At 33.2% G+C, this 12743-nt stretch overlaps 1 protein-coding gene across 2 annotated transcripts; it reads left to right on the top strand.

Annotated features, from left to right (window-relative positions):
• The first annotated feature begins 3997 nt into the window (after nt 1-3997).
• On the top strand, nt 3998-12132 carry LOC123694204 (WW domain-binding protein 11). 2 transcript variants are annotated; one of them, XM_045639564.1, is made up of 10 exons: nt 3998-4195; nt 4278-4403; nt 4497-4594; nt 4748-4894; nt 5688-5801; nt 6189-6341; nt 7117-7340; nt 9431-9585; nt 10995-11246; nt 11859-12132. In XM_045639564.1, the coding sequence occupies exons 1-10, from the start codon at nt 4132-4134 to the stop codon at nt 12065-12067; spliced, it is 1542 nt and encodes a 513-aa protein (XP_045495520.1). In that variant the 5' UTR covers nt 3998-4131; the 3' UTR covers nt 12068-12132. The 2 variants fall into 2 exon arrangements, with proteins under 2 accessions (XP_045495520.1, XP_045495519.1); XM_045639563.1 differs by having other exon boundaries at nt 7111-7340.
• Nucleotides 12133-12743: the final 611 nt, after the last annotated feature.

Raw genomic sequence — 12743 nt, 5'->3', positions numbered from 1 at the left:
AAAACTAATAATTACTAATAATAATTTGTTTTTAGAAATAAAACATAACACATTAAAAATGTACATGCATAAATCCATACTTAATATTATAAATGCGAAAGTAATTCTCTGTCTGTCTGTCTGTCTGTTACTCAATCACGTCTTAACTACTGAACCAAGAGATATTTTGATAACCGAGAAAGGACATAGGCTAATTTTTACCCCGGGTAATAGGATAGGTTTTATCCCGTAAATCCCACGGGAACGGGACTATGCGGGTTTTTCTTTGTCTGCGCGGGCGAAGCTGCGGGTGGAAAGCTAGCAATTGTAAATAAGCCTGTGTTATGTTCTTATGCTATGTATTAATGTATATCATTCTTTTGGATTTTATTTGTTGATATTATAGGTAATCCAACTAGCTGTTGCTGTCGTTGCAAGATAATACCTAATGATGAGGGCTTGTGCGGAAAAGATAAATTTTCATGCAGTACAAACTTTCATTCCCTATTCATCCCCTTTGGGGGTAGAATTGATCAAAATCCTTTTTTAACGGTTGCTTGTCTCAACATCTACCTGGATCATGGATGCCAAATTGCACCTGGTTCTGCCGATTCCAGTGATATGGGCTGTGCCGTGTGCGTTGATAGATAGTCAGTCAGTCACCTTGAGTACAGAGTAATTTACTTATTTTTAATAGATTTAATAAAAAATAAGTAAATTTTATAATAATACTGCTCATAATGAGAAATTTCTCGGGAAGGAAAAAAAAATAGGATGTAAATAAATGTCGCCTTCGTAAATATTAAATTACCAATGCATATGTCATAAAATTCGTTTTCTGCAATTTTTTGTACTTAGTAAAATTGTGATTATACCAAACATTTGCCTTTACAATAGATCTGTGCTTTACAAGTTTTACGTGCCACAGTGTATAATAAATAGGTAGGTAAGACAGTCGTATGAGCTAAGCGTATGAGTTCCCTACTTTTTAAAATATAATAAAATCGTGTAAAAAAGACGTGTGGCACTCGGGGATTGCCGCGGTAAAGATATGCTATGCCTTCAAGCCACACCTCGTGAGGTTTTTTCGTTACGGAATTTCTGGATTCGGTCCCCGCGCTCAAGGCCCGCGATCACAGCCCGCGATAGAAGCTATGCAATAGCTTAAAAACCTGTGATAAAAAACTTGTCTATCTAAATTAGAGGATATAAGCTTCTTGATCTAAACCAAAATCCCTGATTTATGTCCTAATATTTGAGAAAAGAAAAGTTGACAAGCACATTTTTATTTCCCATCACTCCCATCTTTATTTCATAAACATAAAATATATAATATTGCCTATTTTTTTTAAAGTATGTACAACTAATTTGACAATGATCATAACAATAATTTCATGATCCATTCTAGAACCGAACGATATTAATTGTTTAATGAAAACTTCTTCAGCTGCGTTGCATTTTTTGTATTTTATAAGTTTGATTGAAAACTGTAAAAATATATTTTGTATGTGTAGAACTCGAAAAAAAGATTATTACTGTGTGGTATAAAATTTTAAAAACGATATCAACTTGCTTTCATGACACTGGCAAGTGGCAACCACAGAGTACTTTATTTATTATTATAACTGGTGGCAACATTAAATCAAGCTGTCAATTGTCATCAATGAATAAATGGATAGGTATTAGGGTAATCAAAGAGTATAATGTATAATAGGGCATAGAGAGCCCTCTTGAAGCATATGAAGGCCAACCTATTTGACTTTGACTGGCGACAATGAGCCCTCTGGATTTTGGGGTTAGAACTAATTCCATATACCTACATACATATATAGGTAAACCAGAATCTGATGGCAATTAGGGAAATCAAAATTTAGAGTGTGCAACCCTGGGGAAAATGGACTGAACGATCTTGATACTGCTTATTTTTTATTTTGATCTCAATATAATTAGTCACATTACATAAGTGGACAATCTTAATCAATTCTTAATAATGAGATATCCACTTAATATTATGTAGGTACATACTTACATGTATAATATACAATTATACATATTACTTTTATACAGGTAATACATATTATTATTTACACATACCTATATTTGTATATTCATTACCAGTATGCCATGTGAAAATATCGATATAATGATATAATGTAGATCAAAACTGCTTAAATAATTTTTTATAAAATAAAAAAAAAAAAAATAAAACTATGTTTATTTTCGTAATTATTACAGATATACACATTATAAAATTGACTAGGACAGCTTGGACTTGACGAATAGCCGTATTGGAAACTCCTGTAATAAGTTCATAAAATTATATTCTAATCAACAAACAATATTATAGTTACCTACATATAATATTTTGTAATTTAAAGTATCAAAACGGGTAAGTCCAATTTACCAATAAAATCTTCAAAATTGAAAATTGTGATGTGTTTGACCCTTCTTCAACGAATGTTTTTCTATAGACATTATAAACAAGACCTCTTGCTTGTGATCGCAGCGGCTTTTTCGACATTTTCGAAGATTTTTTAGACAAAATCCTAAAAATTATTCATCAACTGCAAAAAAGACAAATAATTTGACAAACAATTTGATAGTTGTCAAATAAGTTGCCACATGAAAATCTTTTATTTCTTAAATATAAATATGCCATCAGATTCTGGTAGACCTATATACGTTAATATACATAGGTAGTAGGTATATTTTTTTTATCACTACTCTTCTATAAATAACGACGCAATTTAATTTGAATAATCATTTCAGGCAAAAATAATATGTGCCTGGAATAAATGCTCACATATTATATTTGCGTCGTTATTGAAATAGGAGAGCGATATTGTTTCAGAGAATACCTACAACTGATTATCATTTATTTTCAACATTTTAGAAATAAGACTAAGATCTAAATGATTACAAAATGGATGGTTTTTAAAGATTTAGGTGATTTAAAAAAAAACTTTTCAGTTGTAATAATTACAAGATAATTAGCTTATATAATTAGTATTTATATTAGTTTCATTATATGAATATAAATACGGAGTCTTTAAAAATGAGATATTTGGAAGTGCTAAATAGGTATAATTCAGTCAAATTTCTTAAAACAAATTGAAGTACTTACTAAGGATAATGAAGAAAACGACAATAAAAGAAATTAGTTCTTTATTTTTTAAATGCTTTCACATATTGTAATATTACATATTTTTAAGTACTTATCTAAAACAAAACTGTCCGTGCACATAATTTTCAGTAAAACGTTTTGAAAGCCTGAACGTAGGGCTCGATTCAACGCACTTTCACCACACTTTCACGAGAACTATAAACTTCACACGATTATCAACAAAATGAACTAATTAAGTAATTTTAACGTAAATAAACTTCACCGTTCACGTATAGTCGCCGCCATTTTATGACAGAATTATCAAATACAAATTACAAAAAAAAAGTTAGTCAATGTTACCAATTAATAAATCATATTTAACACTTTTCATGTAAATTAAATAAGACGTTTTCAGTATTTTATTTAGTTAGACGCACTATTTTTTTATGTAAAATATTTTCCTGAATAATTATAGTTCTAGATAAGATAGGTACTGAATTAAAAATCTGAGATTATTGTTCTAATTCATTTAAACTTTGAATAAAGAAAGGTTTTCATTTGCCTTATTTTACTGCATTAATTTCATATAGGACAACACTGAGAAGCTTTCAGAAGATGTTGCAAGTTTATTAATTTGATACCTTAGGAAGCGATTGAAATCGCAAAATTATTTATTGGAATTTGAAAAAAAGTAAGACATGCATTCGATCTATTAAAATAAAACAATGTTTAAAGAATAATTTCCATTTATTTAAATATCTTTATTCACTTTGCAAAAACTTCGGAAAGTGCGATGCCATCTTTTGGGGATTTAATATAAACTTATTTAAATAAGTTTTTACTCGCCAAAGTATAGATCGCGTGGCTTTCTTTAATAAATGTCAGTTTGTTCTAAGTGTCCCCCCCCTGAGGGTAATGGTGTTTGCAAATTGCACTTTGCAGTTTCGTCTTGATATAGGTATATAATATAGTGGAAGAAAACCTAAATCTCTTATTATTTACACTTTCTAGAATTGTTCAGGAAAGTTTATATTAAATAAGTACTTAAGATGGGGCGACGCTCAATAAATACCACCAAGAGTGGTAAATACATGAATCCTACGGATCAAGCACGTAAGTCTAAAATTCGTTTCATTACTACAAGCTATTCAATTAATATAACTTTATTAAATGCTTAAACCACTTAAATTTAAAGGTAAGGAAGCCAGAAAGAAAGAACTAAAGAAAAATAAGAGGCAACGTCAAATGGTAAGAGCTGCAGTTCTGAAGATGAAAGACCCTACACAAATTTTGGAAGAATTGCAAAAGATCGATGAAATGGGTATATTAATTATCTTATAATATAAAATATGGTAAAAAGGTTTGTAGTATACTTTCATGTATAACCTTAACTATATTAAATGCATTTTTACAGAATATAATGTGTTACAACCATCACCACTAAACGAGAAGGTGTTAAAGGAAAAGCGAAAAAAGTTAAAAGAAACATTTGATAGAGTGCTCAAGATGTATGTAAGTATTTGTTCCTGGTATGTTTATTGTATTTCTCATCCATACAACCATAATAATATTAAATTAAAGGTGATAATATATTAAGTTTATCCCATTACCATTTGCATTTATATATTGTACGTAAAAATCAAAGTGACCTCCTTTCTTTTTTAGGATAAAGACGACCCAGAAAAATGGATTGAATTAAAGCGGCAAGAAACAGATTATGAGAAAAGAAGAGCACATTTAATATCATATTATGAATCTGTGAAGCATGCACAATCTGTGCAAGTGGATGATATTCCTCTACCAACTTTAGAGGTAACATAATTACAAATATAACCTACTAGAGGTCTGGCCCAGCTTCTCCCGTGGTACATATTTCGCAATAAAAGGTAGCCTATGTCCTTTCTCGGGTATCAAAATATCTCCATACCAAATTTCATGCAAATTGGTTCAGTAGTTTAGGCGTTATTGAGTAACAGACAGACAGACAGAGTTACTTGCGCATTTATAATATTAGTATGGATAACTAATAAAAAAAGAGTGTGTCAAGCTCATGTATCAGAAGTGAAACTCCTTCGGTAGGAATCAAAGATACAAAAATCGACGACTTCTTCCATGAAGTGTTGCTGTGATGCGACCTTAAAATTTTGCTCTCAACACATCTAAAGAAATTTCACTTCCATAAATGTATTGAAATTTGTTGTTGTCTAACCATCTTAAATGTTTAAAATTTGAGTTAAAATAAATGAGTTGATAGTATCTTTATATTATCTTTATTATAGAACAACATAAATAAAATAAACGCCCGCCCGCCTCCAAACATTAGTAGTTCCACTAATCAAATTTTAAAATTTGATTTTGATTGAACGCCCACCTCCAAACATTAGTAGTTCCACTAATCAAATTTAAAATTTGATTAGTGGAACTACTAATGTTTGGAGGTGGGCGTTGGCACCTGTGCCGCAGCTTATTTAAGCTTTTATGGGTGCCATCGTGCATAAAGTTTTTGTAATGTGTTGTTGTGTTCCAAATAAACAATTTGATTTGATTTGATTTGAAATATAATTTTGTTTTATATGGTGATGTGTAACATAAATAATTTTTTCAGATTCCTGATAATATATTGTTTGGAAATCTTCCCCTGCAAATTCCCCTGCCAGCAGATTCATTGCATCCAAACGCACCTGTTAAACCAATATTAAAGAAGGATTCTGCTTATAAAGTTAGTAATTTATAGCATCAGTATAGATTGTTATTATGAGTATGAAACAGACTTTACTCTAATTGTTCAGCTAAAAACAGATTGATTTTGTCTTTATTTTCTATTTTATTTTCTTAAATTTAAGTCTGGGGTAAAACACATACTTCTATAAATTATATGATATTCTTATACACATCACTGCCAATTTGACAAGTATCATCAACATCTGTTCAGTGGTTTTCGCGTGATAGAAAAACAAACATACAAACCTTTATCAAGATTATAGGTTAGTAGTATAGTATATAGTAGTATAGTTTTTTAGTAGGAAGTAGTATTTTTTAGATTTAAAAGTTCTTAATAAGGTTAATATCAATTTATTTTTTTCTACCATTGGAATTATTTTCATAGGAGAGACCAGCTGGTATAGAACCTCCAGGAGTGCCGCCTGGACATCCTCCAGATTACAGTTCACTTATAGCTGAAGTCATGAATATGAAGATTGTGGAGAAGAAGACCCTGCGGTTCTCAGATATAACCGACGAAGGACCTCCAGGAATGCATGTGGGTATTTTAAAATTAATTTAAAGATTTGCATATTACTCCTTAGTCCTTGTGTCAATTTATTTTATAGAAGAGTAACTTGATTTTATTAAACAGCTGCTCTTACAGGAGCCCTTACAGGAACCTTTATTAAAATCTTTACATTAAATGTCACATATCAGATTATTGCATAGACAGATTGTGAGCTATTTCATCCAGACATTAACCATAAAAGTAAATCATCATCATCATCATCAGCCCATATACGTTCCCACTGCTGGGACACGGGCCTCCTATGAGGGTACAGGCCATAATCCACCACGCTGGCCAAGTGCGTGTTGGCGGATGACACATGTCGTCGAACTTTTTAATTCTTCGGTTTCCTCACGATGTTTTCCTTCACCGTTCGAGCAGTGGTGATGTTACAACATGCGCAGATAAATTGAAAAATCAATTTATTTCCTGCGCGCTCGCCTGGTCTCGAACCACGGACTTATCTTTTCGAAGTCCGAGGACTCACCACTGAGCCACCACTGCTCCAAAAGTAAATCAATAACATGTACTTAATATATTTCTCTAATTACATATTCGATTTTTTTTGTTTAATTTGTATTTTGTTACTATACATATTTATGATGTAATGCCTCTCGCTTTTGTTAATGTTGTATAAGTATTGCCAAATTCATCTAAAAATAGACCACAAAAGTTCATATTATACACAGTTTGTGACAGGCATTGCACTCAAGTTTTACTAATAAATAAAAAATTTAATTATACTAATGTAAAAAAGTTCCAGATACCACCGCCAACCGCACAAAGAGCAGAAGACCTGGACGGTGAAGCGATGGACGACACAGAAGCACCGTCCAGCCCCACGCCGGCAACTCCAGCACCCAAACCAACGTCCCTGCAGCAGAGGATGTTGGCGCTATCGGGACAGAATATAGACGACTTCATGAAGGAAATGGAGGAGGTGCACAGGAAACGAGAGAGGGATAGAGCGGCTGATTTGAACGCGCGGTTTGTGTTTTGTTTTTCATTGGATTCTGCGACTTCTATACCTACCTATTGCTATCCAAGAAGCTTATATCTAATACACTGGAGATTGCACTATGACCATTGACTTGTCACAAGAAAATATAACCTTGAATGACGTCAGTGTTGTTTTTTGTCTCTTTCTGTGGGTGACCACACTGGTTTGTATATTCAGGATTTTTCGAAATAGAAAAAACTAAAAATCATGGTCTATAAATAATAACGACATATATTTTTAACAGTATTAATTATATTATAATATTACTGGCCATACTTTATAGGTACATACAATTTTAATTGGTATAGAATGATAATTTTAAATAACTCTTGGCTACAAAGCCTGGATATGAACCGATATATAGCATTAACATCCTTTGTAAATAGAGGAAAGTTGTGTTTTGCATCAGATGCTGTTTACCAAATTGTAAGCTACTCAGATCTTCTTTTTAAACGCGTTGCTTCGACGGGTCAATTTCAAGCCAAAATCATCAAAGAAAAACTGTTTATAATAAACGCCTTGCACAAATTTCAGCTAACTTTACAAAGTTTATTTTTCAAAAGGTATTTTTTTCTGGGTCGTAATCCTCAGTAATTTTACCCTTGATGGGCACATATATTTCTTTTTATTTTACTTTTTGGAAAGCTGAAATACCTAAAACAAAAAATGAGGTAAGTTAAAAAAGTATAAATTTCAATGTAAAAACGAACAATCTTATAACTAGATGTGAGTGCAATACCGATGTCGAGTGTTGTTTCATTACTAGTAAAAATCTTGAAAATGGTGTTCTAAATTTCATCATAATATTGTTATTACAATATATTCTCTTCACTATCCATAAAAACTTGTCATCATGGTTACCTTACTTGTTAATTTTGTTTATTGAAAACTTGTTGAAAAATGATAAAGTATTAGGAAAATAACAAATTTAACATGACTGCTTTCTAAAATGATGCAAAATTTTACAATTTTTGCCATTGAAATGATTCTAAACAGGTAAATGCAGGAGTATTGAGGAATATTGTAAATAACGTAAATATACACTTGCCTGTGAAATTCTATGCCAGAATTTGGTGTCCAAACACTTCTGCAATTTTTCACAATACAATACATTATTTATATTCGGAAAATATTTATTAAATACGCAACAATATTAACTTAAATATTCGAAGCGACGCAATTTTTTTGACACTTATGCCATATTGTCAAAGTGAGAGTTGCTACAATTTTATTATGGTAACTACCCATAATCAGGGAGTATCGCTTTTTAATAATTGGTCCAGATACTTATTTTATTTAGCATAAATAATAATTGTCTCATCCAACAATGCTTCTGAATGACGTTGTTGGCAATTTATCAACAAACTCATGTACAAAAACTAACCTTTTGCACAGAATATTACGGCATACATAGTAGCCTTGGGAAAACTTCGTATTAACAGTGGCAATACCAAGTTAGGTGTGAAAGTGATAAAACACAACAATTTTCTTGTTACACGTCAAATGTTCATACCGAAATCTCCAGTGTATAAGATATAAGCTTCTTGTTGCTATCTATCTAACTATTGCTTTAAACAAATGTTATGTCATAAAATCGCTAAGTTGCGTCATGAAAAAACTCACTATGTGAAACATTTAATAATAAGATTTTGTTTTTATGTAAATGTTTACTGCTGTATTGTATATACATCTTATTGCCTCTAATTAAATCGAATCAGTAATGAATTCGCCGTGTTGTGCTTGCAGATGTTTTATGGGTTTGCGTCTATGTATATGAATTACAGTCAACCTAATATTAATTTGATTTGATTTGACAGAAATTAATTAAAAGCTTGATACACACAGACAGAATTTGGTCTGAGACCTACATCAATCAATACTGATTTTACCACCAGATGAGGGAATATCCAGGATATAGAGATATAGATCCTGGATATTCCCTCATCAACATCATTTAGTATAGACTAAATCATGATTTTTTCTATATTTTGAATAATATAGTATATATCTTTGTCTATGTTTCCTACAATGAACAAACCAAATACATACATATATTATAATTAATTGATATTCCTAGGTTATCCGCACTAAAACGGCCACCGCACCTCAGCCACGGGCGCGACAGTGACTCGGACAGCGACACGGACGCGCACGCGCACGCGCACCACGCACACGAGATGCTCGAGCCGCCCGGCGCTGAGAGGAACGTACCGCCGCCCATGTTACCCCCGGGTATGTCATTTTTTTTATTCATTATGCAGTAAGGAAGGTGGAATTCCTCCATCGATAAAGAGACTCCTCGACCAGTCTACTCGACTGGCCAGCTGTTAAGGCCCCGATGAATGATATCGGAAAGTTGTATATGCTCTGTAGCGAAAACATTTCGCTTGCGCGATTCAGAGCAAGGTGTCGCTACACCATCATCGGCAAAGGATGTCATTGGGGCCCTTGATGGTAATCGCTTCCACCGCGCATCAGTTAACGGATCTTACGCATATAAATATGGATCGCCGAGGGAAAGGCTATAAATAACGGATTGAAGAAAGAAACATATGAAATATACGATGTATAATAAAACATGATAAAACATTTTTTGAGCAACAGTCAAGCAGCAATGTTGCTAGACATTTTTAAATATCCCTCCTTGTCCTTGGCCGCGAAAGAACTTTCAACAATTATATATGCAAGGTTGAAAATGAAAAATGAAAATATATTTATTTCTCATACACACAGTTTTCATATACAGAAAATGGATGAGTCCTCCTAGTAAGTTTACAAAACCTGTGTCAGGAGGACCCGCTCTTCCTTAACTAGAGTTTACAAACATAATACGTGTGCAGATGTATGTCTGTGAGTGAGTGTGTGTGTATGTGTGTGTGTGCGTGTGCGTGTGTGTGTGTGTGTGTGTGTGTGTGTGTGTGTGTGTGTATGTTTGGGTATGTATGAGCTATTAAAAATTATAAAATGTAGTGTAGAAGCGCCTCAGTATCCTCATAGGAAAGTATTTTCAAATATTGAATAACTGTTTTTTTAAAATCACGATGATTAAGTCTATGTATATCTAAAATATTATTAAGACGATTATAGAGGTAGATGGACCTAGCTTTAAATTGGTGTTTAGCAAAAACTGTTTTAGTACATATTATGGTGTTAAAAACGTCTTACTTTCTCCTTCTATTTTCAGTTAATTTGTCAAAAGGAGATATTTTACGAATTTTAGTAGTAACCGAAAAAATGTACAACTGTCTAACTGTTAGAACATCGCAGATTTTATATAGCTCCGAAGTTGAAAACCTTCGCGGTTTAAAGTGCATCACTTTAAGTAGACAACGATGGCCACGTTCCACATCCAAGAGTTTAGTTTTATTTGCTCCACCCCAGATAGGGATGCAATAGCTAATTACAGATTGTACAAGAGATTTATAAATTTGGTTAATGAGTTCAGGAGTGGTAATATGTCTTAATATTTTAAAAATCCATATAAATTTTCGGTTCTCAGCAACATGTTGACTGTTGGTTTGGAAACAATTTTGAAGCTTCCACGCCAAGCCTTCAAAATTTGCTTTGCTCGCTTCGCATAATCGTATACGTATTGGACGCGTATACGTGTAGTTATTTAGTTAATGTATGATGTGGTGCAGGTCTGCGGCCGCCGATGATGCGTCCGCCGGGGGCCCCGCCGGGAGCCCCGCCGGGTGTGCCGACATTGCCGCTGGGCACGATGCCGCCGGGGCCCCCGCCCGGGCTGCCGGGTAGAGGGCCCCTGCGGCCGCCGGGCCCCCCGCCCGGGGCCCCGCCGAGGCTACTGAGGCCCCTGGTGCCCCCGCCCCCACCGCACGTGTCCGTGCTGACGGCCGCTCCACAGCTTATACAGAAGAAGGACGCGCCGCAAAGTAAGTCGTGTTATTGCTTAATATGAGGATTTTTGAAGTTATACTTCTTTTGGCGCGATGCAGATGGAGAAAAATGATGAGAGTGAATTTTTACGATGCCCGCGCACACCGACACCTAAATTTAACAGCATGAAGTTAGTTCTAGGTGGTATGAAAATTGATAACTATGTTCAAGTTGTATATTTATTATATTTATTTTATATATTTTTTCCTTATGCCAATGAAGTACATATAACTTCTAACGCGTGTAAATAAGTACACACACTCTTTTTTTTAGATATTTATTATATATTGAGATTTTTTTGTGTAGCTTATTCTTCATCCTGATTGTATTATTCAGGATAATGTAATATTTTAAATAAGACTTTTCAATTTCTTTAATAGTTTATATTTTGTTATAGAAATTGAATGTATCTCCGTATTATATCATGTTTTGACTGCTATTCGCATGTAGTTAAAATTATTTTTATTACTTATAGAAAAGCAAATGAATGTTAATACTTTATATCATTAGTGATCAAAACAACTGACTAATATTGTTAGATTGACATGATTAGTTTTCTTCATGCTAAGAAAATACCAGAGTCGATATTTAACGCGTTTCTTTTTCAGGTGCGACCATAAGCGCGAAGCCACAGATAAGAAACTTATCAGCTGACGTCACGAGATTCGTTCCTTCAGCTCTTCGAGTTAAACGTGAAGACAAGAAGAATAAACCGGAACTAAAGACAACTCTACATAGACCCGAAGTGCCGAAACAAGCGCCCAGCAAAGATGACGCGTATATGCAGTTTATGAAAGAAATGGAAGGATTATTATAGTTATATTGTATACATATAATAATAAAGCGTTATTCATTGTGTCTTTATTACACTGCCTATAGTCGAGCCAATTTAATAGGCAACATTTGACGTCTATCAATTTTATCTTCGAAGAGAGGTAACCTGCTTAAAAACATCGATTAAAGTGAATTAATCGATATGGATTTGAAACATTTGTCAATCGAATTTATTAATTTATGATGATTTTTATTCATAGGTAATCAATGCATTCGATTCTAGATGTCAGATATCAATTTTTAGAGTAACGTCTCTGGTATTTAAAAAGAAAAAAGGTTTATTGACACAAAATTGTAGCGACGTAGTTCTTCAATTCAGAAATTGTTTATTATGTTAAGTATGGTTTATCAGTAAAATGAAATCTTAAAATTACTTGTTTCGGTCATTATTATTATAAATATGTAATCATAATTGAAAAAAGTTAACCAAATGTGTAGTTCTAACAAAACGAAATATCATGCTATTCTATGTCGTCGTTACTAGGTTACGTTGTTGAATTTTGTTGAACTGTCAAATGTTGCCTATTAAAATGGCTCTATTATAGGAACTTTAACCTTAGATTACAAAATAAAAGACAGATGGAGCGTTGCCGAACTAAACCGAATAATTTATCGTCATTTTCAATAAAGCTATGTGTGCTGTCATTTCACCGCTGCAC

Source organism: Colias croceus, chromosome 9 (genome assembly GCF_905220415.1).
Source record: "Colias croceus chromosome 9, ilColCroc2.1".
Lineage (NCBI taxonomy): Eukaryota > Metazoa > Arthropoda > Insecta > Lepidoptera > Pieridae > Colias > Colias croceus.
This window is presented reverse-complemented; position numbering and strand designations above follow the sequence as displayed.

What these genes read in the sequence shown, in the direction of transcription:
- LOC123694204 (XM_045639563.1), top strand. Translation starts at nt 4,132, where the DNA reads ATGGGGCGACGCTCAATAAATACCACCAAGAGTGGTAAATACATGAAT. An exon ending in AAGGACCTCCAGGAATGCAT is followed by an intron (nt 6,342 to 7,110) that starts GTGGGTATTTTA and finishes AATGTAAAAAAG; the next exon opens with TTCCAGATACCACCGCCAAC. An exon ending in GCCGCCCATGTTACCCCCGG is followed by an intron (nt 9,586 to 10,994) that starts GTATGTCATTTT and finishes GATGTGGTGCAG; the next exon opens with GTCTGCGGCCGCCGATGATG.